We start from the raw sequence: 25,418 nt of genomic DNA, 5'->3' as shown, positions 1-25,418 counted from the left end.
TATGATGTGACGTGCCTGTAGTCCCAGATACTCGGGAGGATTAGTAAGGAGGTTTGCTTGAATTCATGAGGTCAAGGCAGAAGTAAATCCTGATCATGCCACTGCAGTCCAGCCTGGGTGACAATGAGACCTTGTCTCAAAAACAAACAAACAAATGAAAAAATCCACAAAACCAAACAACAACAAATTATCCCCTCACTCTGAAATGACAGTGGCAAACATCACTTTGCTATTAGAAAATTAAAACACCCCTTCTTGCTAAAACACTCCCTCTTGCTATCAACCTGCCCTCTCGCTCTAACATGTCTGACCCATGGTTTAAAATGCCCAAAAGCTGATGTACTCAAATTGTAGTACACTTACCTGTTCTGCAACAGCATTTATTTTAGTCTGTAGGAGATCACCATCCATGGCCCTATAAATGTCTAACAGCATGGAATGATGAAGGGACAGTGTCCTTTAGGATGTATATATATAGCTCTGAAGAAACCCAACATTGGGCGACTTCCCTCAAACTTTTCACTAGGCATGACCACTGTGCTATTTTAGATAGAGATTCTGTGGGGCAAAACCTGAGAATTATCTGCCTGGCTATCAAGAAGATAGCTCCTTGCATTTTTGGGGAGTGAACACCTTTGCTTCAAGGGAGTGTTTCCTCCCAGGATTACAAATCTTTCTGTAACTTCAGGAAACATTGCTGATGAAAACCAGGCATGGTGGCTCTGGCCTGTAGTCCCAGTGACTCGGGGGTTGAGGCAAGAGGATCACTTAAGTCCAGGAGTTCGAGGCTGCAGTGAGCTATGATGGTGCCACTGCTCTCCAGTCTGGGCCACAGGGCCAGACACTGTCTGTGAAAGAAAAAGAAAGAAATACATTGCTGATGAAACTGCGGCCTCTTATGCAGCTCAATAAAAAGCTATTTATTCACTGGCTAAGGTTGTACTAGACAATCACATGACTTTAGATGATATATTTAGCTGAGCAGGGAGATGTATGTGTGGTGGCAAATACCTTTTGTTGCATATATATAAATATTCCCCATGCAGTAGAACCTTCTCTATAAAAAGTCCGTTCAGTTGGTTGTAGGGCCTAGGGCTTATTTTTATTTCTCAATCCTGAGAAGGTAAGGCTGGATTAATGAAGATTCTCTGCAGGTGTAAATTTCCCCTACAAAAGACAGTTTTGCAGAGTTAATTCTGTTTGCTGGCTCTCTGACAGCCATCTTAAAATATGCCAAAGAAATACATTCTGGGGTAAAATATTTTGATTTCCTTCATCTATCTACAGCTTCACCATGCTGACAGCCTCCAGTCCAAGCGTACCTGAAGCCTTTCTTTTTAAAAAGCTTTCCCACCCTCCTGACTGCCTTCAAGTCTCTGCCAAAACACAAGTCACAGTGACTGACTCCCTGCTATAGCAAGCTCAGAATAAATTGCCTTTGCTTTTTTCCATTTGGTTGGTCTTTGTTTATTTGCAGAAGCTTCCGTGTAGAGTTGACAAGGACTCCATCTTTCACCACACCTTAGTAGTTTCCTCTGAGCCCTTTTTCTCTGTTAGTTCTTGGCCTGCCAAGTCCAGTTTTAGAAAAGAATACTGTTGAGTCTAGTTTAGCAGGAGTCCTCCCAACCACTTTTGATAGCTAATCAAGTTCCTCTTAGTAATTTTCCATCCACTGACTTTCTTATCTTACCAGTTGGCTATAATCTTCAACTCCTCCTGCTGTATTTCAGGTTGAGCTCAGTTCTCTGGTGGTCTATCTTGCCTATTGTAGTACATACAATAAAATCTGTCTCATGTTTTTAACAAGTGTCCAGTGTAGTCCCTCAAAAACTACCTTTGCAAAATTATGACAGTAAGAGAAAGCTGACATGGCTGGCCCCATCTTGGTTCTAGCCTCACAGGTTAGCTGGCTTTGCTTACTCCTGTGCAATTTCTCCCAAGCTGTCTTTGGGAAAAATTGAGTTTATAGTTTAAATCAGCAGTCTCCAACCCCCAGGGCCACAGGACAGGTACTGGTCCATGGCCTGTTAGGAACCCAGCCGAACAGCAGGAGGTGAGCTGCAGGCCTTCAAGCATTACCACCTGAGCTCCGCCTCTTGTCAGATCTGCATCAGCATTAGATGCTCATCGGAGCTCGGACCCTATTGGGACCTGCACATGTGAGGGATCCAGATTGCACACTCCTTATGAGACTGTGACTAATGCCTGATGACCTAAGGTGGGACAGTTTCATCCGGAAACCATCCACCACCCCCTTCCATGAAAAAACTGTCTTCTGTGAAACCAGTCCCTGGTGCCAAAAAGGTTGGGGACAGTCAAAAAGGTTGGTGTAAATGATAACCTTCCCCAAAACTAAATTACCTCTGTAAAACTCATGAAAGGCCACCAAGTTAGAAGGATGAAAGAGGCGTAAATTCTAAGATGTATGCCTCGTTAAATAATTACCAGCCATTATTCCAGAGGTCGCAAGATTTGCAGTTTCCCCAATTACTGCTGTGAAGAACATCACTATTGTAGAACCTAAGATTGGCCTCTTGAGTTGTCTTTTCAGGCTTTTGCATTTCTGACTGCTGGATGGCACCATTTGGCCTGAAAATCAACCAGTCCCTTAGCCCCCACCCAGAAGCTGACTGAATGCAGGAGGGCCATTTTCCACGTCCCTGTGATTTCATCCCCAACAATCAGCACCGCCCAAGCCCTAGCCCCCTCCCCACCAAACTATCTGAAAAACCTATTACCTCCAAGCCTTCAGTGAGATTGATTTGGGTAACAACTCTCTCTCCCACATGTCGTGGCTGGCCTGTGTCAATGAAACTCTTTACTGCAATGCCATGGTCTCCATGAATTGATATTGTGTGTACATTAGGCAGGAAGAACCCATCAGGCGGTTACATCTGCAGGATGGTGCCAGTTCTTTCCACAAAGGCTGGTCAGATACCCAGAAAGTATTTCTCCACTACTGCCTGGACAATGTGTCTCCCTGTCAATCTCCAGGGAATGGGGCCTGGATCAAGTATTTAGCATTCAGCAGTTACTACACGGTCATATAATCCCTCATTTTTAATATTTTGCCATGCCTTCCAGTGGCCTAACTGGTCACCATGCCACAGAATCTTTACTTTATGATCTCCAAGGAGAACTCTCCACTCCATGTTTTGTGATTTGAACAATGGAATAGAATCTGATACTGGTGGGATGCGGGAGGTCCCCAGACACTGGGGGAATCTCGACCCCAGCTGTGTTGTCCGGGCTCTTGACACCACCTCAAGAATGAAGTGAAGGATGAGTCAGCAAATAGTGAAAGAAGAGATTTATTGCAAAGCAAAAAGTACACACTCAAGAAAGGGGAATTTGGGTATACCGGAGAGAGAACAATAGGTTGTGGGGTTTCATCTTGATGGGTTTCTTCAACCAAGGAGTGGAATATTCATGAAAATTCCCAGGTAAAAGTGGAAATTTCTCGGAACTGTGGTGCAATCCATTTTTACATCAAATAATGATCTCAGAACCGTCATGGCACTGGTAGGTGCGTGATTTAGTATGTTAATGAGCATATAATGAGGGCCTAGGTAAAACCTACGTCTAATCCAGCCCTACATTGGGTCCAGTCTTAGCCAGCTTGGTCCACACCCTGGTTTTTCAGCGTCTTATCAGCCCATAGTCTCAAGTCATGTAAATCTACTGCCTAAAATTTGTTATCCTGTGACCACCCTATATTATTCCTGTCTCAAATCTACTTCTAAATATTCAAATGGTCTTTGACTTGGCCATTCCAACTTTGCTTACTTCACAGTGTTTGCTGCGTAATATGTAAGAAAAGATGATCCAGGCATTTGTTAAACATCTCAAATAAGATGTATCCCGGGTAGTTGTGTCAAATTTGGATTATTTTGGTTTTGTCTTTGCAGAATATAAAAAACTAACACAAGGTAAGGGCTAAGGTCTGGAGATGGCTGCCCAAGAGATGACAAAGTCCAACACCACGCTTGAGAGTGTCCAACCATCTCTTCTGGGGCAGCACAGTTTTCTACAATCCTGAATTTGGAAAACAAGCAACAAGATTCATGAAACTGGACAACTGTCTTTATAACATTACCAGTGATAAAACCAGTAAGGAAGGCTGGTTTGCAGTCATCCGACCTGCCTCTTTACTTTCATAAATACTGTTTCTCTCTGATAGTAAACGGCTTCCAATTTCAAGCGGAATGCTACATCACAAGGATAAGGATGTGAAGAGAACCGGTTTCTTTTGTAATCCTAAACGTTCCGCACAGGAGTTTTTGCGAATTTAAAAGCCATTATTTGAAGAAGGGTGCCCAGGATCCATCTGGCCGCGGAAAGGTTGCTCCGCAACACAGGCTACGGACCTGCTTCTTTGGGAGAGAACAGATGCCGGGGCGGGAGGGAAAAAGGGAGAGGCAGACGTCACTTCCCCCTGGCCGCTCCTGCAGCGGATTGGGCGGCTGAGTGGCAGAAAGGCAGACGGGGACTGGGCAGGGCACTGTCGCTGACATCACGGATAAGGCGACTTCTATGTAGATGAGGCAGCGCAAGGGCTGCTTCTTCGCCACCTGCTGCTTCGGCACGAAGGAGTTTCCATGCTGTGGAGCGGGTTCAGGACCGTTGGTAGGACTTGAGAAGCCCAGCTGTGTGTCAGGGCTAGAAGGGCTCGGGAGTGCGCGTGGCAAGTGACCGTGAGTGTAAAGGGTGAGGCGTATGAGGCTGTGGCGGGGCAGAGGTGTAGGAACTCATACTTACCTGGCAGGGGAGATACCATGATCACGAAGGTGGTTTTCCCAGGGCGAGGCTTATCCATTGCACTCCGGATGTGCTGACCCCTGCGATTTCCCCAAATGTGGGAAACTCGACTGCATAATTTGTGGTAGTGGGGGACTGCGTTCGCGCTTTCACCTGACTTTTTGTGTTTAAAGAATAGACTGTACAGTAAGGATTATTTCTTTCGTCTGTTGGTTTGTAGTTTGGGGTAGCTTTGCAAGTGTAGTTTTAACAGTGGATGACTTGGGAATAGGAAATAACATGTCGCTTCTCTACCAGAAGTGATAGGAGCGTCAGCGGTTGTAACACAAGCCAACTTGAGTGAGGGCCGCACAGCTCTTTCCTTTCTAAGGACCAGCTTTTTGCAGAGATTGGTCCAAAGTCTCCAGTCTCTTGGGTTCTCATTGTTTTTCTAACCCCCAGTCACTTTTTACACAGCCTCTGTTTCTAACGGCAGCTCCCACACGCGTTTGTAGGATTTCTGTGCTATCGGGGAATGTGTTCTCACCTCCTAGAGCCAGGTAGAAACTACGTAGACGGGGGCTGTTCTTTGGGAAGAAAGCAAGGCCTTTGGGGCTCTACTGTCCCCGTTGGGTTGTAGACATAACACGCTTACTTTGCGTAGGGGAACGGCTCTGCCGGTGCCCAGCTGCCCTAGCCCATATTCATCCAGGCCCGCAGGTCAGAACCTGTCTTGGCCGAAATGCGCTGCGATCCTCCCTGAAGTATAAGGCGGGAAGTTTTATGTGGAGCCGGGTCCAGTTTCCTACTATCTCCTGCCGTTTACATATCTTGTCTTTCTTCAGACTTTATTTAAGCGACAGCTTCTTGTTTGAGGTCTCGCTTACACATCCTACATCCATTGCCAGGCAACTTTCTAGATAGCACCCCAACCCATCCTTCCCACCTCCAAGCAGCCCTTTCCTATTTCTGGTGCCAGTGTCCTCCCGTGTCCCTCTTTCTTCAGGCCCTCGCTTATCACCTTCATGGGCAGAAACTATTTAGCCCTCTCTCAACCTGCGGTGTACACCTGACACGGGTCAGTACCCTGGCAAATTCCTTAATACCCCTTCTCAAATTGCACTGTAAATGCATCTCTTTTTAACTCCCAGAAATATCTGATTGGTTTTGTCCCTGCACTACATGAATTCCACTACAGAAGAAAACCCCAGGGCTAGCGATGGTGGTTCTGAGCATTGTGCCGGCCTCTCCCAGGGTATGTTTTCTGACCTCACCTACTTCTGATCAACTGAGGTCAGGAGTTCGAGATCAACCTGACCAACATGGTGAAACTCCGTCTCTACTAAAAATGCATTAAAAAAAAAAAAAAAAAAAAAAAAGGACAGCCGGGCGTGATGGTCTGTGTCTGTAATCCCAACTACTCAGGAGGCTGAGGCAGGAGAATCCCTTGAACCCGGGAGGCGGAGGTTGCAGTGAGCTGAGATCGCGTCATTGTACCCCAGTCTGGGTGACAGAGCAAGACTCTGTCTAAAAAAAAAAAAAAGGAAAAAGAATTAGTCCATCTGAGACACATTATTGGAGACAGTACAATCCTGCATCCAACAGGCACTTGGTGCAGATCTGAACCCATTGAGCTATTGGCTCTTGTTCCCCATGTTCTATTAAGTATCATGAGCAGAAATTGAGCTCTTTGGCTTTTACCCACTAAGTACGACTATAGGACAGGACTCTGTCTCACACACACACATTGTTGCATCATTATTTTTTTGCCATCAGTGTGGGTTTTTGGTTTTGAGGTTATGAAATGAATTTCTGGGGACAATCTCTGTTGGGTCGCGTTGACCCTTGTCCCTGTTGACCATGACAGCTAATCTGGTCTGTGAGTCTTTTTTATTGCCCCTTTATTGTCCTGAGAATAATGGTATTTCCTGATACTTGAGACTGCAGCAATGATAAGTTGTTCAGATCTTGTCTTTCCAATGTTTGGTAAAAATATTATGGGTCCAATAGTTGTCAATACCTGCAAGAGTGGCATCTCTATTACAAGTGTGATGTTACTACTCAATGTCCCCCCTCCCACCCAACTTTCTTCCAAAGGAGCTCTTGGCTTGAACAAATTTACTATATCTAAAAGACATCTTAGTACAGGAAGGAAACTAAATCTGTAGCATGTAAGGAGCAGTTTTCTTTGATTGGTGTATTCAGGTTTCTAACCAGCTGAAAAATTCAAATACATGTCCTTTAAGGATTAAGTTTAAACCACACTACAGAAAGGAGAGAAAAGATTTATATGATCACATACAAGCAATGGAATCAGCACTTTTCACAACTATACAAATCAAATTTAATAATCTCCAGAACATTAAGGAAGTTCAGTCCTTAATGAAAATGAATGAAAAGAAATTATTCACCCACTGTTACATGCCCTAGAAAGAGAATGTTCTGCCCAACTCGAAAGGGTAACACAATATTACTCAGATTTTCAGCAATGAAGGCCCTCCAAGGAGCTAATGATGTTCATATTTTTTCAGTTTATTTCCTTCACTGATAAACATTGTTAATAGATACCATTGCCTCTCTTTTCACCTGAAGTGATGTTACTTAGCACAACTGGTTTCTTGAGAATGCCCCCTAGTTTGGTGGAAGTAATTTTCCTGCTTTATAAATATAGGATATTTTCTTTTTTTTTTTTTGAGACAGAGTCTTGCTCTGTCGCCCAGGCTGGGGTGCAGTGGCCGGATCTCAGCTCACTGCAAGCTCCGCCTCCCGGGTTTAGACCATTCTCCTGCCTCAGCCTCCCGAGTAGCTGGGACTACAGGTGCCCGCCACCTCGCCCGGCTAGTTTTTTGTATTTTTTTAGTAGAGACGGGGTTTCACCATGTTAGCCAGGATGGTCTCGATCTCCTGACCTCGTGATCCGCCCGTCTCGGCCTCCCAAAGTGCTGGGATTACAGGCTTGAGCCACCGCGCCCGGCCAATATAGGATATTTTCTCATGAAACAAATTGCCATACTCTTTCGGTGAAGTGAATAGACAGATTAGGTCTCTAAAATGTTAAAGGAGTCACTGCCCCAATTATCTTAGGAACAATAATAATCACTTATATAAAATTAAAATAAGAAAATTAAGCCAGGTATGGTGGCTCGTATCTGCAATCCCAGCACTTTAGGAGGCTGAGGAGGGAGGATCAGTTGAGGTTAGGAGTTGGAGACCAGCCTGGCAACAGAGTGAAACCCCTGTCTCTACAAATTTTTAAGTATTAGCTAAATTTTTAAAGTTGGCAGGGCATGATGATGCATGACTCTAATCTCAGCTACTAGGGAGACTGAGGCAGGCTGCAGGGAACTATGCTTGTGCCACTGCCCTCCAGCCTGAGTGACAGAGTGAGACTCCCGGCTCAAGCCGGGCATGGCGGCTCACGCCTGTAATCCCAGCACTTTCTGAGAGGCTGAGGGGGGCGGATCACGAGGTCGGGAGTTGGAGACCAGCCTGGCCTATATGGTGAAACCCTGTCTCTACTAAAAATACAAAATTAGCTGGGTATGGTGGCACATGCCTGTAATCTCAGCTACTCGGGAGGCTGAGGCAGGATAATTGCTTGAACCTGGGAGGCAGAGGTTCAGTGAGCCAAGTCGTGCCACTGCACTCCAGCCTGGGCGACAGAGCGAGACTCCGTCTCAAAAAAAAAAAGAAAGAAAAAGAAAAAGAAAGACAATTAAGAATTTGTTGAAAATTGTTTTAGTAGAATGCTAGGCTGCATGTCTTGCATCTGTACTCCCAGCAAGTCAACATGCTGAGGCGGAAGGATTGCTTTAGGCCAGCAGTTGGAGACCAGCCTCGGCAACAGGGCAACACGTCGTCTCTAAAAAAATACAAGTGAAGCTGAGCCAGGAGGATTTCCTGAGCCCAGAAGTTCCAATTTGGTCAGCTATGATTGCCCTGCTTCACTCTAGCCTGGATAACAGAGCAAGACCCTGTGCCTTATTTTTTATTTTATATATATTTTTTACTACTTATGCTTATTTATTTATTTGTTTTTGAGACAGCGTTTTGCTCTGTAGCCCAGGCTAGAGTGCAGTGGTGCGATCTGAGCTCACTGCAAGCTCTGCCTCCCAGGTTGAAGCTATTGCCTGCCTCAGCCTCCAGAGTAGCTGGGATTAAAGGCACACGCCACCACGCCCAGCTAATTTTTATATTTTTAGTAGAGATGGGGTTTCATCATGTTAGCCAGGCTGGTCTCAAACTCCTAACCTCCACTGATGCACCTGTCTCGGCCTCCCAAAGTGCTGAGATTACAGGTGTGAGCCACGTCGCCCAGCCTACTTATGCTTGAAATGGAAGGTTTCATTAGGGAAACATTTTCTTGTTGAATTTCTAACATGAAAAAATAATAGAGTTAGCTGTAGATTAAATTAATGGTCTCGATAGTTTGTTACAACAAATGAAATGAAGTTGATAGCAAAGAGGAATTTTTTGATTCTTTTGAACAATTTAGATAATGTAAATATTTAATATATAAAGATATGAAAAAGTTCGTTACGTTATTATTTATTTATTTATATTATTTATTTATTTATATTTTGAGATGGAGTCTCACTCTGTTGCCTAGGCTGGAGTGCAGTGGTGCAATCTCGGCTCACTGCAACTTCTGCCTCCCGGGTTCCAGCGATTCTCCTGCCTCAGCCTCCTAAGAAGCTGGGATTACAGGCACACACCACCACGCCTGGCTAATTTTTGTATTTTTAGTAGACATGCGGTTTCACCTTGTTGGTCAGACTGGTCTCGAACTCCTGACCTCGTGATCCTCCTGCTACAGCTTCCCAAAGTGCTGGGACTACAGGTGTGAGCCACCGCACCTGGCCCATTACATTATTTTGTAAAAAGTCAGTGTGACTCTTTTGACAAATTAGAATGGTTTAACAATCTTGGTTAGGCTGGGTGTGGTGGCACATGCCTGTAATCCCAGCACTTTGGGAGCCCAAGGTCAGGAGTTCGAGACCAGCCTGGTCAACATGGTGAAACCCTGTCCTTACTAAAACTACAAAAATTAGCCGAGCATGGTGGCAGACTCCTGTAATCCCAGCTACTTAGAAGGCTGAGGCAGGAGAATCGCTTGAACCGGGAGGCAGAGGTTGCAGTGAGGAAGATCGTGCCACTGCACTCCAGCCTGGGGGGTGACAGAGTAAGACTCTGTCTCAAAAAAAAAAAAAAAAAAAGTACAAAAAACCACAGGAAGAGGGGAGCCTACCATTGTGCATACCGCTTCACCAAAACGTGAATTAAGAATATTACAAAGGACTTCCCTGATCTAAATGTAAATACATTTCACTCTTCTGTTTCTAAAGCGGGCTCCAAGATCCTCCAGGCTTCGGCAGAAAATTTGACTTAACTGTTGAAACCTTTGAGCCCAAATATTCTGACCTTATCAATTAATTCCCATGCTGGTGAAGAAGGCAAGGCCACTAACTGGTTGCAAAAGGCAAATTGGAAGGATTTTCAAAGAGACTGAAGCAGGACTGGGCGCAGTGGCTCACGCCTGTAATCCCAGCACTTTAGGGAGGCTGAGGAGGGCGGATCACGAGGTCAAGAGATCGAGACCATCCTGGCGAGCACGGTGAAACCCCGTCTCTACTAAAACTACAAAAAATTAGCCGGGCGTGGTGACGGCCGCCTATAGTTCCATACTCGGGAGGCTGAGGCAGGAGAATGGCGTGAACCCGGCAGGCGGAGCTTGCAGTGAGCTGAGATCGCGCTACTGTACTCCAGCCTGGGCGAGGAGCGAGACTCCATCTCAAAAAAAAAAACAAAAAAAAAAAACAGAGACTGAAGCAGAACATGAAATGTTCACATTTTAGCCAAATATGTTGCCATTCCCCAGGTCCTTCCTAAAAATGCAAATTGGAGGATAATTCAGCAATGTACTAAAAAGCCAGACAAATCTGTCTTTGCTTACTTAAAATGGTTTGAGAGCCAGGCATGGTAGCTCATGCCTGTAATCCCAGCACTTTGGGAGGCCGAGTCGAGTGGAACACTTGAGGTCATGAGTTCGAGACCAGCCTGCCAACATGGTGAAACCCTGTCTGGACTAAAAATACAAAAATTAGCCAGGTGGCTACTCAGGAGGCTGAATCAAAAGAATCACTTGAACCTGGGAGGCGGAGGTTGCAGTTAGCTGAGATCCTGCCATTGTAATACAGCCTGGGTGACAGAGGGAGACTCTGTCTCAAAAAGAACAAAAGAAAGAAGAAAAAATTAGCAGAGTAGTAGAAATATAACGTACATGAGAATGATAATCATGAAGACAATCTGTATTCTAGAATAGTAAGGGAACCTATTCCATTAGGGAGCCGACTGAAAACATCAAATCCCAGTTCACACCCCAGGGTATGATGTGACGTGCCTGTAGTCCCAGATACTCGGGAGGATTAGTAAGGAGGTTTGCTTGAATTCATGAGGTCAAGGCAGAAGTAAATCCTGATCATGCCACTGCAGTCCAGCCTGGGTGACAATGAGACCTTGTCTCAAAAACAAACAAACAAATGAAAAAATCCACAAAACCAAACAACAACAAATTATCCCCTCACTCTGAAATGACAGTGGCAAACATCACTTTGCTATTAGAAAATTAAAACACCCCTTCTTGCTAAAACACTCCCTCTTGCTATCAACCTGCCCTCTCGCTCTAACATGTCTGACCCATGGTTTAAAATGCCCAAAAGCTGATGTACTCAAATTGTAGTACACTTACCTGTTCTGCAACAGCATTTATTTTAGTCTGTAGGAGATCACCATCCATGGCCCTATAAATGTCTAACAGCATGGAATGATGAAGGGACAGTGTCCTTTAGGATGTATATATATAGCTCTGAAGAAACCCAACATTGGGCGACTTCCCTCAAACTTTTCACTAGGCATGACCACTGTGCTATTTTAGATAGAGATTCTGTGGGGCAAAACCTGAGAATTATCTGCCTGGCTATCAAGAAGATAGCTCCTTGCATTTTTGGGGAGTGAACACCTTTGCTTCAAGGGAGTGTTTCCTCCCAGGATTACAAATCTTTCTGTAACTTCAGGAAACATTGCTGATGAAAACCAGGCATGGTGGCTCTGGCCTGTAATCCCAGTGACTCGGGGGTTGAGGCAAGAGGATCACTTAAGTCCAGGAGTTCGAGGCTGCAGTGAGCTATGATGGTGCCACTGCTCTCCAGTCTGGGCCACAGGGCCAGACACTGTCTGTGAAAGAAAAAGAAAGAAATACATTGCTGATGAAACTGCGGCCTCTTTTGCAGCTCAATAAAAAGCTATTTATTCACTGGCTAAGGTTGTACTAGACAATCACATGACTTTAGATGATATATTTAGCGGAGCAGGGAGATGTATGTGTGGTGGCAAATACCTTTTGTTGCATATATATAAATATTCCCCATGCAGTAGAACCTTCTCTATAAAAAGTCCGTTCAGTTGGTTGTAGGGCCTAGGGCTTATTTTTATTTCTCAATCCTGACAAGGTAAGGCTGGATTAATGAAGATTCTCTGCAGGTGTAAATTTCCCCTACAAAAGACAGTTTTGCAGAGTTAATCCTGTTTGCTGGCTCTCTGACAGCCATCTTAAAATATGCCAAAGAAATACATTCTGGGGTAAAATATTTTGATTTCCTTCATCTATCTACAGCTTCACCATGCTGACAGCCTCCAGTCCAAGCGTACCTGAAGCCTTTCTTTTTAAAAAGCTTTCCCACCCTCCTGACTGCCTTCAAGTCTCTGCCAAAACACAAGTCACAGTGACTGACTCCCTGCTATAGCAAGCTCAGAATAAATTGCCTTTGCTTTTTTCCATTTGGTTGGTCTTTGTTTATTTGCAGAAGCTTCCGTGTAGAGTTGACAAGGACTCCATCTTTCACCACACCTTAGTAGTTTCCTCTGAGCCCTTTTCTCTGTTAGTTCTTGGCCTGCCAAGTCCAGTTTTAGAAAAGAATACTGTTGAGTCTAGTTTAGCAGGAGTCCTCCCAACCACTTTTGATAGCTAATCAAGTTCCTCTTAGTAATTTTCCATCCACTGACTTTCTTATCTTGCCAGTTGGCTATAATATTCAACTCCTCCTGCTGTATTTCAGGTTGAGCTCAGTTCTTTGGTGGTCTATCTTGCCTATTGTAGCACATACAATAAAATCTGTCTCATGTTTTTAACAAGTGTCCAGTGTAGTCCCTCAAAAACTACCTTTGCAAAATTATGACAGTAAGAGAAAGCTGACATGGCTGGCCCCATCTTGGTTCTAGCCTCACAGGTTAGCTGGCTTTGCTTACTCCTGTGCAATTTCTCCCAAGCTGTCTTTGGGAAAAATTGAGTTTATAGTTTAAATCAGCAGTCTCCAACCCCCAGGGCCGCAGGACAGGTACTGGTCCATGGCCTGTTAGGAACCCAGCCGAACAGCAGGAGGTGAGCTGCAGGCCTTCAAGCATTACCACCTGAGCTCCGCCTCTTGTCAGATCTGCATCAGCATTAGATGCTCATCGGAGCTCGGACCCTATTGGGAACTGCGCATGTGAGGGATCCAGATTGCACACTCCTTATGAGACTGTGACTAATGCCTGATGACCTAAGGTGGGACAGTTTCATCCGGAAACCATCCACCACCCCCTTCCATGAAAAAACTGTCTTCTGTGAAACCAGTCCCTGGTGCCAAAAAGGTTGGGGACAGTCAAAAAGGTTGGTGTAAATGATAACCTTCCCCAAAACTAAATTACCTCTGTAAAACTCATGAAAGGCCACCAAGTTAGAAGGATGAAAGAGGTGTGAATTCTACTAAGATGTATGCCTCGTTAAATAATTACCAGCCATTATTCCAGAGGTCGCAAGATTTGCAGCTTCCCCAATTACTGCTGTGAAGAACATCACTATTGTAGAACCTAAGATTGGCCTCTTGAGTTGTCTTTTCAGGCTTTTGCATTTCTGACTACTGGATGGCACCATTTGGCCTGAAAATCAACCAGTCCCTTAGCCCCCACCCAGAAGCTGACTGAATGCAGGAGGGCCATTTTCCACGTCCCTGTGATTTCATCCCCAACAATCAGCACCGCCTAAGCCCTAGCTCCCTCCCCACCAAACTATCTGAAAAACCCATTACCTCCAAGCCTTCAGTGAGATTGATTTGGGTAACAACTCTCTCTCCCACATGTCGTGGCTGGCCTGTGTCAATGAAACTCTTTACTGCAATGCCATGGTCTCCATGAATTGATATTGTGTGTACATTAGGCAGGAAGAACCCATCAGGCGGTTACATCTGCAGGATGGTGCCAGTTCTTTCCACAAAGGCTGGTCAGATACCCAGAAAGTATTTCTCCACTACTGCCTGGACAATGTGTCTCCCTGTCAATCTCCAGGGAATGGGGCCTGGATCAAGTATTTAGCATTCAGCAGTTACTACACGGTCACATAATCCCTCATTTTTAATATTTTGCCATGCCTTCCAGTGGCCTAACTGGTCACCATGCCACAGAATCTTTACTTTATGATCTCCAAGGAGAACTCTCCACTCCATGTTTTGTGATTTGAGCAATGGAATAGAATCTGATACTGGTGGGATGCGGGAGGTCCCCAGACACTGGGGGAATCTCGACCCCAGCTGTGGTGTCCAGGCTCTTGACACCACCTCAAGAATGAAGTGAAGGATGAGTCAGCAAATAGTGAAAGAAGAGATTTATTGCAAAGCAAAAAGTACACACTCAAGAAAGGGGAATTTGGGTATATCGGAGAGAGAACAATAGGTTGTGGGGTTTCATCTTGATGGGTTTCTTCAACCAAGGAGTGGAATATTCATGAAAATTCCCGGGTAAAGGTGGAGATTTCTCGGAAATCTGGTGCCATCCATTTTTACATCAAATAATGGTCTCAGAGCCGACATGGCACTGGTGGGTGTGTGATTTAGTATGTTAATGAGCATATAATGACGGTCTAGGTAAAACTTCCGTCCAATCCAGCACCACATTGGGTCCAGTCAGTCTCAGCCAGCTTGGTCCACACCCTGGTTTTCCAGCCTTTTATGAGCCCACAGCCTTAAGTCATCTAAATCTACTGCCTAGAATTTGTTATCCTGTGACCACCCTGTATTACTCCTGTTTGAAATCTACTTGTAAATATTCAAATAGTCTTTGACTTGGCCATTCCAACTTTGCTTACTTCACAGTGTTTGCTGCGTAATATGTAAGAAAAGATGATCCAGGCATTTGTTAAACATCTCAAATAAGATGTATCCCGGGTAGTTGTGTCAAATTTGGATTATTTTGGTTTTGTCTTTGCAGAATATAAAAAACTAACACAAGGTAAGGGCTAAGGTCTGGAGATGGCTGCCCAAGAGATGACAAAGTCCAACACCACGCTTGAGAGTGTCCAACCATCTCTTCTGGGGCAGCACAGTTTTCTACAATCCTGAATTTGGAAAACAAGCAACAAGATTCATGAAACTGGACAACTGTCTTTATAACATTACCAGTGATAAAACCAGTAAGGAAGGCTGGTTTGCAGTCATCCGACCTGCCTCTTTACTTTCATAAATACTGTTTCTCTCTGATATTAAACGGCTTCCAATTTCAAGCGGAATGCTACATCACAAGGATAAGGATGTGAAGAGAACCGGTTTCTTTTGTAATCCTAAACGTTCCGCACAGGAGTTTTTTGCGAATTAAAAGCCATTATTTGAAGAAGGGTGCCCAGGATCCATCTGGCCGCGGAAAGGTTGCTCCGCAACACAGGCTACGGACCTGCTTCTTTGGGAGAGAACAGATGCCGGGGCGGGAGGGAAAAAGGGAGAGGCAGACGTCACTTCCCCCTGGCCGCTCCTGCAGCGGATTGGGCGGCTGAGTGGCAGAAAGGCAGACGGGGACTGGGCAGGGCACTGTCGCTGACATCACGGATAAGGCGACTTCTATGTAGATGAGGCAGCGCAAAGGGCTGCTTCTTCGCCACCTGCTGCTTCGGCACGAAGGAGTTTCCATGCTGTGGAGCGGGTTCAGGACCGTTGGTAGGACTTGAGAAGCCCAGCTGTGTGTCAGGGCTAGAAGGGCTCGGGAGTGCGCGTGGCAAGTGACCGTGAGTGTAAAGAGTGAGGCGTATGAGGCTGTGGCGGGGCAGAGGTGTAGGAACTCATACTTACCTGGCAGGGGAGATACCATGATCACGAAGGTGGTTTTCCCAGGGCGAGGCTTATTCATTGCACTCCGGATGTGCTGACCCCTGCGATTTCCCCAAATGTGGGAAACTCGACTGCATAATTTGTGGTAGTGGGGGACTGCGTTCGCGCTTTTTCCCTGGCTTTTTGTGTTTAAAGAATAGACTGTACAGTAAGGGTTATTTTTTTCGTTTGCTGGTTGGTAGTTTGGGGTAGCTTTGCAAGTGTAGTTTTAACAGTGGATGACTTGGGAATAGGAAATAACATGTCGCTTCTCTACCAGAAGTGATAGGAGCGTCAGCGGTTGTAACACAAGCTAACTTGAGTGAGGGCCGCACAGCTCTTTCCTTTCTAAGGACCAGCTCTTTGCAGAGATTGGTCCAAAGTCTCCAGTCTCTTGGATTCTCATTCTCTGTGTTTTTCTAACCCCCAGTCACTTTTTACACAGTCTCTGTTTCTAACGGCAGCTCCCACACGCGTTTGTAGGATTTCTGTGCTATCGGGGAATGTGTTCTCACCTCCTAGAGCCAGGTAGAAACTACGTAGACGGGGGCTGTTCTTTGGGAAGAAAGCAAGGCCTTTGGGGCTCTACTGTCCCCGTTGGGTTGTAGACATAACACGCTTACTTTGCGTAGGGGAACGGCTCTGCCGGTGCCCAGCTGCCTTAGCCCATATTCATCCAGGCCCGCAGGTCAGAACCTGTCTTGGCCGAAATGCGCTGCGATCCTCCCTGAAGTATAAGGCGGGAAGTTTTATGTGGAGCCGGGTCCAGTTTCCTCCTATCTCCTGCCGTTTACGTATCTTGTCTTTCTTCAGACTTTATTTAAGCGACAGCTTCTTGTTTGAGGTCTCGCTTACACATCCTACATCCATTGCCAGGCAACTTTCTAGATAGCACCCCGACCCATCCTTCCCACCTCCAAGCAGCCCTTTCCTATTTCTGGTGCCAGTGTCCTCCCCCGTCCCTCTTTCTTCAGGCCCTCGCTTATCACCTTCATGGGCAGAAACTATTTAGCCCTCTCTCAACCTGCGGTGTACACCTGACACGGGTCAGTACCCTGGCAAATTCCTTAATACCCCTTCTCAAATTGCACTGTAAATGCATCTCTTTTTAACTCCCAGAAGTATCTGATTGGTTTTGTCCCTGCACTACATGAATTCCACTACAGAAGAAAACCCCAGGGCTAGCGATGGTGGTTCTGAGCATTGTGCCGGCTTCTCCCAGGGTATGTTTTCTGACCTCACCTACTTCTGATCAACTGAGGTCAGGAGTTCGAGATCAACCTGACCAACATGGTGAAACTCCGTCTCTACTAAAAATGCATTAAAAAAAAAAAAAAAAAAAAGAATAGCCGGGCGTGATGGTCTGTGTCTGTAATCCCAACTACTCAGGAGGCTGAGGCAGGAGAATCCCTTGAACCCGGGAGGCGGAGGTTGCAGTGAGCTGAGATCGCGTCATTGCACCCCAGTCTGGGTGACAGAGCAAGACTCTGTCTAAAAAAAAAAAAAAAAAGGAAAAAGAATTAGTCCATCTGAGACACATTATTGGAGACAGTACAATCCTGCATCCAACAGGCACTTGGTGCAGATCTGAACCCATTGAGCTATTGGCTCTTGTTCCCCATGTTCTATTAAGTATCATGAGCAGAAATTGAGCTCTTTGGCTTTTACCCACTAAGTACGACTATAGGACAGGACTCTGTCTCACACACACACATTGTTGCATCATTATTTTTTTGCCATCAGTGTGGGTTTTTGGTTTTGAGGTTATGAAGTGAATTTCTGGGGACAATCTCTGTTGGGTCGCGTTGACCCTTGTCCCTGTTGACCATGACAGCTAATCTGGTCTGTGAGTCTTTTTTATTGTCTGGTTATTGTCCTGAGAATAATGGTACTTCCTGATACTTGAGACTGCAGCAATGATAAGTTGTTCAGATCTTGTCTTTCCAATGTTTGGTAAAAATATTATGGGTCCAATAGTTGTCAATATCTGCAAGAGTGGCATCTCTATTACAAGAGTGATGTTACTACTCAATGTCCCCCCTCCCACCCAGCTTTCTTCCAAAGGAGCTCTTGGCTTGAACAAATTTACTATATCTAAAAGACATCTTAGTACAGGAAGGAAACTAAATCTGTAGCATGTAAGGAGCAGTTCTCTTTGATTGGTGTATTCAGGTTTCTAACCAGCTGAAAAATTCAAATACATGTTCTTTAAGGATTAAGTTTAAACCACACTACAGAAAGGAGAGAAAAGATTTATATGATCACATACAAGCAATGGAATCAGCACTTTTCACAACTATACAAATCAAATTTAATAATCTCCAGAACATTAAGGAAGTTCAGTCCTTAATGAAAATGAATGAAAAGAAATTATTCACCCACTGTTACATGCCCTAGAAAGAGAATGTCCTGCCCGACTCAAAATGGTATCACAATATTACTCAGATTTTCAGCAATGAAGGCCCTCCAAGGAGCTAATGATGTTCATGTTTTCAGTTTATTTCCTTCACTGATAAACATTGTTAATAGATACCATTGCCTCTCTTTTCACCTGAAGTGATGTTACTTAGCACAATTGGTTTCTTGAGAATGCCCCCTAGTTTGGTGGAAGTAATTTTCCTTCTTTATAAATATAGAATATTTTCTCATGAAACAAATTGCCATACTCTTTCGGTGAAGTGAATAGACAGATTAGGTCTCTAAAATGTTAAAGGAGTCACTGCCCCAATTATTTTAGGAACAATAATAATCACTTATATAAAATTAAAATAAGAAAATTAAGCCAGGTATGGTGGCTCATATCTGCAATCCCAGCACTTTAGGAGGCTGAGGAGTGAGGATCAATTGAGGTTAGGAGTTGGAGACCAGCCTGGGCAACAGAGTGAAACCCCTGTCTCTACAAATTTTTAAGTATTAGCTAAATTTTTTAAGTTGGCAGGGCATGATGATGCATGACTCTAATCTCAGCTACTAGGGAGACTGAGGCAGGCTGCAGGGAACTATGCTTGTGCCACTGCCCTCCAGCCTGAGTGACAGAGTGAGACTCCCGGCTCAAGCTGGGCATGGCGGCTCACGCCTGTAATCCCAGCACTTTCTGAGAGGCTGAGGGGGGCGGATCACGAGGTCGGGAGTTGGAGACCAGCCTGGCCTATATGGTGAAACCCTGTCTCTACTAAAAATACAAAATTAGCTGGGCGTGGTCGCAGCTACTCGGGAGGCTGAGGCAGGAGAATTGCTTGAACCTGGGAGGCAGAGGTTGCAGTGAGCCAAGTCGTGCCACTGCACTCCAGCCTGGTGACAGAGCGAGACTCCGTCTAAAAAAAAAAAAAAAAAAAAAAGGCCGGGCGCAGTGGCTCAAGCCTGTAATCCCAGCACTTTGGGAGGCCGAGGCGGGCGGATCACAAGGTCAGGAGATCGAGACCACAGTGAAACCCCGTCTCTACTAAAAATACAAAAAATTAGCCGGGCGCGGTGGTGGGCGCCTGTAGTCCCAGCTACTCAGGAGGCTGAGGCAGGAGAATGGCGGGAACCCGGGAGGCGGAGCTTGCAGTGAGCCGAGATCGCGCCACTGCACTCCAGCCTGGGCAACAGCGTGAGACTCCGTCTCAAAAAAAAAAAAAAAAAGAAAGAAAAAGAAAGAGAAAAAAGAAAAGAAAATGAAAGACAATTAAGAGTTTGTTGAAAATTGTTTTAGTAGAATGCTAGGCAGCATGTTCTTGCACCTGTACTCCCAGCAACTAAACAGGCTGAGGTGGAAAGGATTGCTTTAGGCCAGCAGTTGAAGACCAACCTGGGCAACAGGGCAAGACCTCATCTCTAAAAAAATACAAGGCAAGCTGAGCCACGAGTGTTGCCTGAGCCCAGAAGTTCCAAGTTCGTCAGCTATAATTGCCCTTGCTGCACTCTGGCCCAGATAACAGAGCAAGACCCTGTGTCTTATTTTTTATTTTCATTTTTTACTACTTATGCTTATTTATTTATTTGTTTATTTTTGACACAGAGTCTTGCTCTGTAGCCCAGGCTGGAGTGCAGTGGTGTGATCTCAGCTCACTGCAAGCTCTGCTTGAAATGGGAGGTTTCACTGGGGAAACACATTTTCTTGTTGAATTTCTAACATGAAAAAATAATAGATTTAGCTGTAGATTAAATTAATGGTCTTGATAGTTTGGTATAATAAAATAAATGAAATGAAGTTGATAGCAGAGAGCAATCTTTCATGTTTTGAACAATTTAAATAATGTAAATAATATATGAAGATATGGAAAAGCTCATTACGTTATTATTATTTATTTTATTTTATTTTATTTATTTATTTATTTTGAGACAGAGTCTCACTCTGTCGCCTAGGCTGGAGTGCAGTGTTGCAATCTCGGCTCACTGCAAACTCTGCCTCCTGGGTTCAAGTGATTCTCCTGCCTTAATCTCCTGAGTTGCTGGGATTACAGGCACACACCACCACGCCCGGCTGAGTTTTGTAGTTTTAGTAGACACGGGGTTTCACCATGTTGGTCAGGCTGGTCTAAAACTCCTGACCGGCCGGGCGTGGTGGCTCAAGCCTGTAATCCCAGCACTTTGGGAGGCCGAGACGGGCGGATCACGAGGTCAGGAGTTCGAGACCATCCTGGCTAACACGGTGAAACCCCGTCTCTACTAAAAAATACAAAAAAAAAAAAAAACTAGCCGGGCGAGGTGGCGGGCGCCTGTAGTCCCAGCTACTCGGGAGGCTGAGGCAGGAGAATGGCGTAAAAACCCGGGAGGAAGAGCTTGCAGTGAGCTGAGATCCGGCCACTGCACTCCAGCCTGGGCGACACAGCGAGACTCCGTCTCAAAAAAAAAAAATAATAAAATAAAAATAAAAAATAAAAATAAAACTCCTGACCTCGTGATCTGCACGCTACGGCTTCCCAAAGTGCTGGGATTACAGGCGTGAGCCACCACATCTGGCCCATTATGTTATTTTTAAAAAAATCAGTGTGACTCTTTTGACAAATTAGAATGGTTTAATACTCTTGGTTAAACTGGGTGTGGTGGCTCACGCCTGTAATCCCAGCACTTTGGGAGCCTGAGGTCAGGAGTTTGAGACCAGCCTGGACAACATGGTGAAACCCTGTCTGTACTAAAAATACAAAAATTAGCCGGGCATGGTGGCGCATGCCTGTAGTCCCAGCTACTCCGGAGGCTGAGGCAGGAGAATTGCTTGAACCCGGGAGACAGAAGTTGCAGTGAGCCAAGATCGTGCCACTGCACTCCAGCCTGGGGGGTGACAGAGTAAGACTCTGAGCCTTCTTGTCGTGCCGTGCCGTTTCTTCCATCACCATCACCTGAGGAAAGTTCCCTGGGCTCTGGCCCCTTCCCTGAAACTTCTGTTCTGACAGCCCCTTTCGAGGTAAAACCCAAACCCACAGGAAGAGGGGAGCCTACCGTTGTGCATACCGCTTCACCGAAACGTGAATTAAAGAGTATTATAGGCCGGGCGCGGTGGCTCAAGCCTGTAATCCCAGCACTTTGGGAGGCCGAGATGGGCGGATCACGAGGTCAGGAGATCGAGACCATCCTGGCTAACACAGTGAAACCCCGTCTCTACTAAAAAATACAAAAAACTAGCCGGGCGAGGTGGCGGGCGCCTGTAGTCCCAGCTACTCGGGAGGCTGAGGCAGGAGAATGGCGTAAACCCGGGAGGCGGAGCTTGCAGTGAGCCGAGATCCGGCCACTGCACTCCAGCCTGGGCGACAGAGCAAGACTCTGTCTCAAAAAAAAAAAAAAAAAAAAAAAAAAAAAAGAAAGACTCTGCAAGTTAGCCTTCAGATGCCCAGCAAATCCAGTTAACCAGAGCACTGTCCTCTACACCTCCCGGTGAATGTGGTTCTGCTGATGGCGGGCAGAATCCTCCCCAGCCTAGCCGCTGGATTTGGCAGGCACTTGGCCTTAGCAACCTCAGGGTGGTAACTCCAATCAGTTACTTGTTTCCCTGTTACCTCAGTTGCGGATTTAGAACCCTCTGCAGTGAGCAGGTGAGCACCTGGCATGATTCTTTTCTGGTGGGTGGTCCTGGGGGTCACTGGGCCAGTCACCACCTGGTGACAGGACAGGGTGACCGGTGGGTGGCAGCCCTGGGGATTCAAAGGACCGTAGCCCGGTCAGGCTGAGCTGAGCAGAGCCAAGGAGTCAGCACAGCAGGGAACCTAAGCTCCTCACAGACAGGGGAGCTGGAGGCCCCGCCAAGGAGGTAAGTATGTGCCTCCCTGCAGCAGGGTCCTGGTCCAGGCCACAGCCTTGCTTGCACTGGGCTGGGTTTCAGAGCCCAAAGGACACACTGGCAGCCTTTAGTGCAGTTTTTCAGATGTTACAAACAGATTCCTCTTTGACAAAGATGAAAGTTCCACTGCTTCCCTCCTTACCACGCAGGAAACATGGAACCCAACCATCAGCCGCGGGCCTGCTGGCCGTTCTTTCTTTGTGTTTGGAAAAAACACAAAATCATTAAATTAAATATGCCTTTTCAAACCAAACACATCCCTCTTTTAGCCCTGGAGATTCAGAGCTGCCTCTCCTTTTGAAAATGAATGATCTTGGCCGGGTGCGCTGGCTCATGCCTGTAATCCCAGTACTTTGAGAAGCCGAGGTGGCTGGATCGCGAGGACAAGAGTTCGAGACCAGCCTGGCCAATATGGTGAACCACTCTACTAAAAATACAAAAACTAGCCGGGCATGGCGGCGGGCGCCTGTAGTCCCAACTACTCAGGAGGCTGAGGCAGGAGAATTTCTCGAACCCCGAAGGCAGAGGTTGCAGTGAGCCGAGATCACACCACTGCACTCCAGCCTGGGCAATAAGAGCGAGACTCCCTCAAAAAAAAAAAAAAAAAAAAAAAAGAAGAATTTCATCCAATGCCTTCAATAACAGAAGGAGGTCGAAGTCCAGTGAGGGGGTGGAACGAACATACAGTGGAAAGGACACGAGACAAGCGCTTGCAGGTTGAGTCTTGCGAACAAACTGAGGCCAGAGTGCCTTCCTCAGGGCTGTACCTCAGTTAGCAAAACAAAGGCATTCTCTCCGACGGGTCAAATCACCGAAGCCTCGGGATCGTCGCTGGGGGCTGTGACGGGGCTAGCATGAAATGTCCCCTCCGTCTGGCTGGGCGAAGGGTCAGTGCTCAGGAGTTTCAGGCCTTTAAGGCCGGGCGAGACTGCAGGGGGACTCTGCAGCCGGGTGGGGGTTTCGATCCCGCACTGTGCTTGCAACTGCGAGGCCTTGGGGGTCGTGCTTCGTTCGCCTGAAATCCTCGTTCGTGCGTGCAGGAGGCGCCTGGCTTGCCCGGCGGTGCGAAGCAGCAAGCCGGAGGGCGCAGTAGGCGTGTCCGCCCAGGCCGGCCTCTGTAAGCCCCGCGGCGCGCGGCTCCCGGCTCCCGGCTCCCGGCCCCGCCCCCGCCTCCGCCCCACTCCCGCGCGGAGCAGGCTCCGCCCCCAGTTCCCCCTGCCCGGTCCGGCCCGCTTGGCCTCGGCAGCAGCGGCTGCGGCGAAGGCGCGCGAAGGTAGGAGGCCGGGGGCGCGCGCGTGCGCGGGGGCGGGACGGACGCGCTCCCGGCGGAGGAGGCCGCGCGCCTGGGGACGGGCTGGAGCCACGTCCCGGATTTGGGGGCGCTGTGGGCGCCTCATCCGCCGCTGCTCGGCACCGGAGGCCAAGTGAGCGTTCCCGACGGGCTCCGCGGATGCCCCGCTGCGTCCTGCCGCCCATCCTGCCCGGATTGTCGCGGGCCGGAGGCACGACAGGAGGCCGGGGCCTGCTCGGGCGCAGCGGCCTGCAGGGCGCAGCCGTCCCTCCGCCGGCCGGGGTCCCCTCGCTCCGCGGGCGGCCGTGGGAGGCCCTCGCGACGGCCACTGCCCCCCGCAGATGCCCTCTGCAGCTCCTGCTTGCGGTCCCCGCTCTGTACTGCCCTCCTAGTGTGGGACGCGGTTTCGTCTTCATTGCAGCCCTGTCGAGTCGGAAGCATCTCCGTTGTGCGGATGCAGAAACTGAGGCCTAGAGCGCGCAGTTGGGCTGGCCACAAAGGCAGGGCCGCCGGATGCTGTGCGGGGATGGGGCCCTGCACCCCTTGCGCCTCTCATCATGCGGCCTCAGGCCCCTGGGCCCGGCAGCGTCTCTGGAGTGGGCATTTTGAACGAGCGCCCTCCTGATTTTCACACAAACCTAAGCTTGACGACCATGCTGGGGCGGATGTCTGCCCCTCTGGTGACCAGCTCACAGCTCCCTCGGGAAGATGATTGACTGGGGAATGGGGACCCTGGGGAGGGGGCCTTCATGGTTCCATCTGTCTGTTTACGCCAGAAAACAGAGATTTCTGTTTTCTTTAGCTGGGCTCACAGCAGGTGCTTAATAAACAGATCTCGTGGCGGAGCAGAGGCCAGCGGGATTCAGGCAAGACTCCAGGACTCAACCCCTGGATCTGGGAGGCTCCCCACCCACGCACATTTGCCTGACTTAACCCTCCCCTCCCCAGTCTTTCTCTCAGCCCTTGGAGGGGAGGCCCCCTTTCCACCCAGGTGGCCCCTGTGGGGGTCACTGCCTGGTTTTCACCCTGAACTTCTGGGATGCGGCAGATGCAGGATGTGTTCGCTGGTGTCCTTCCGTGATCCCCGTCTGCGGCTGACACCATCTTTGGCCCAACATGACCGCAGCCAGAGCCAACGGGAATCATTTCTTTTTCCATTTAACATCCTATATTATTACTTGGCTCTTCGCATTCATTAATTCATTCAGCAGCTCCTCGTGGAGCTTTGGCCTTAGCCCATGCACTGTGGAAGTGGCAGTGAACTAAGCCAACCTGGCACTTTGGGAGGCTGAGGTGGGAAGACTGCTTGAGCCCAAAAGTTGGAGACTAGCCTGGGCAACATCTCATCTCTACAACAAGTAAAAAACTAGCCAGGCATGGTGGCACGCACCTGTGGTCCCAGCTACTCAGGAGGCTGAGGTGGGAGGATCCCTTAAGCGCAGGAGGTCAAGGCAGCAGTGAGCCGTGATTTTGCCACTGCACTCCAGCCTGGACAACAGAGCAAGACCCTGTCTCAAAGGAAAAAAAAAAAGGAGACAGACAACATACATGTTGGAGAAAACGGAACAGCCACTGGAGGGACGTCTTTAGCTGGGAGTCAGGGATACCTCCCTCAGAAGGTGATATTTTTGAGCTAAAATCTGGCTGACAAGCAGCAGTGAGTTGTGCAGAGGAAGGGGGAAGAGCGTCCCAGGGAGAGAAAATGGCAGTGCAAAGGCCCAGAGGTGGGAGCATGCGTGGTGTTTGAGGAATCAAGAAGGCCATGAGCAGCCGGGTGTGGTGGCTCACGCCTGTAATCCCAGCGCTTTGGGAGGCCAAGATGGGTGGGTCACTTGAGATCAGGAGTTTAAGGCCAGTCTGGCCCATATGGTGAAACCTCATCTCTACTAAAAATACAAAAATTAGCTGGGCGCGGTGGCTCACATCTGTAATCCCAGCACTTTGGGAGGCCGAGGCGGGCGGATCA

The 25,418-nt window shown here is 47.4% G+C and overlaps 1 protein-coding gene and 2 non-coding genes across 12 annotated transcripts in view; all 3 read left to right on the top strand.

Annotated features, from left to right (window-relative positions):
- The first annotated feature begins 4,126 nt into the window (after positions 1–4,126).
- Positions 4,127–25,418, top strand: part of CROCC (ciliary rootlet coiled-coil, rootletin) — a 78,331-nt gene continuing 57,039 nt past the window's right edge. For 3 of the 10 annotated variants that reach the window (XM_077972580.1, XM_077972558.1, XM_077972550.1), the window contains exon 1: positions 15,882–23,434. Coding sequence is in view for 4 of the 10 variants with exons in the window: in XM_077972533.1 (XP_077828659.1) it covers positions 15,668–15,755 (88 nt within the window). In the remaining 6 variants the exon portion in view is untranslated. The other 7 variants (XM_077972563.1, XM_077972545.1, XM_077972533.1 and 4 more) reach the window with 6 other exon arrangements.
- On the top strand, positions 4,751–4,914 carry LOC114674656 (U1 spliceosomal RNA). Its single transcript, XR_003725779.2, has one exon. It is a non-coding gene; the product is annotated as a U1 spliceosomal RNA (small nuclear RNA).
- On the top strand, positions 15,880–16,043 carry LOC114674664 (U1 spliceosomal RNA). Its single transcript, XR_003725786.2, has one exon. It is a non-coding gene; the product is annotated as a U1 spliceosomal RNA (small nuclear RNA).

Source organism: Macaca mulatta, chromosome 1 (genome assembly GCF_049350105.2).
Source record: "Macaca mulatta isolate MMU2019108-1 chromosome 1, T2T-MMU8v2.0, whole genome shotgun sequence".
NCBI classification, from domain to species: domain Eukaryota; kingdom Metazoa; phylum Chordata; class Mammalia; order Primates; family Cercopithecidae; genus Macaca; species Macaca mulatta.
Note: the sequence above shows the minus strand (reverse complement) of the source record. Positions and strands in the feature narration are given on the sequence as shown.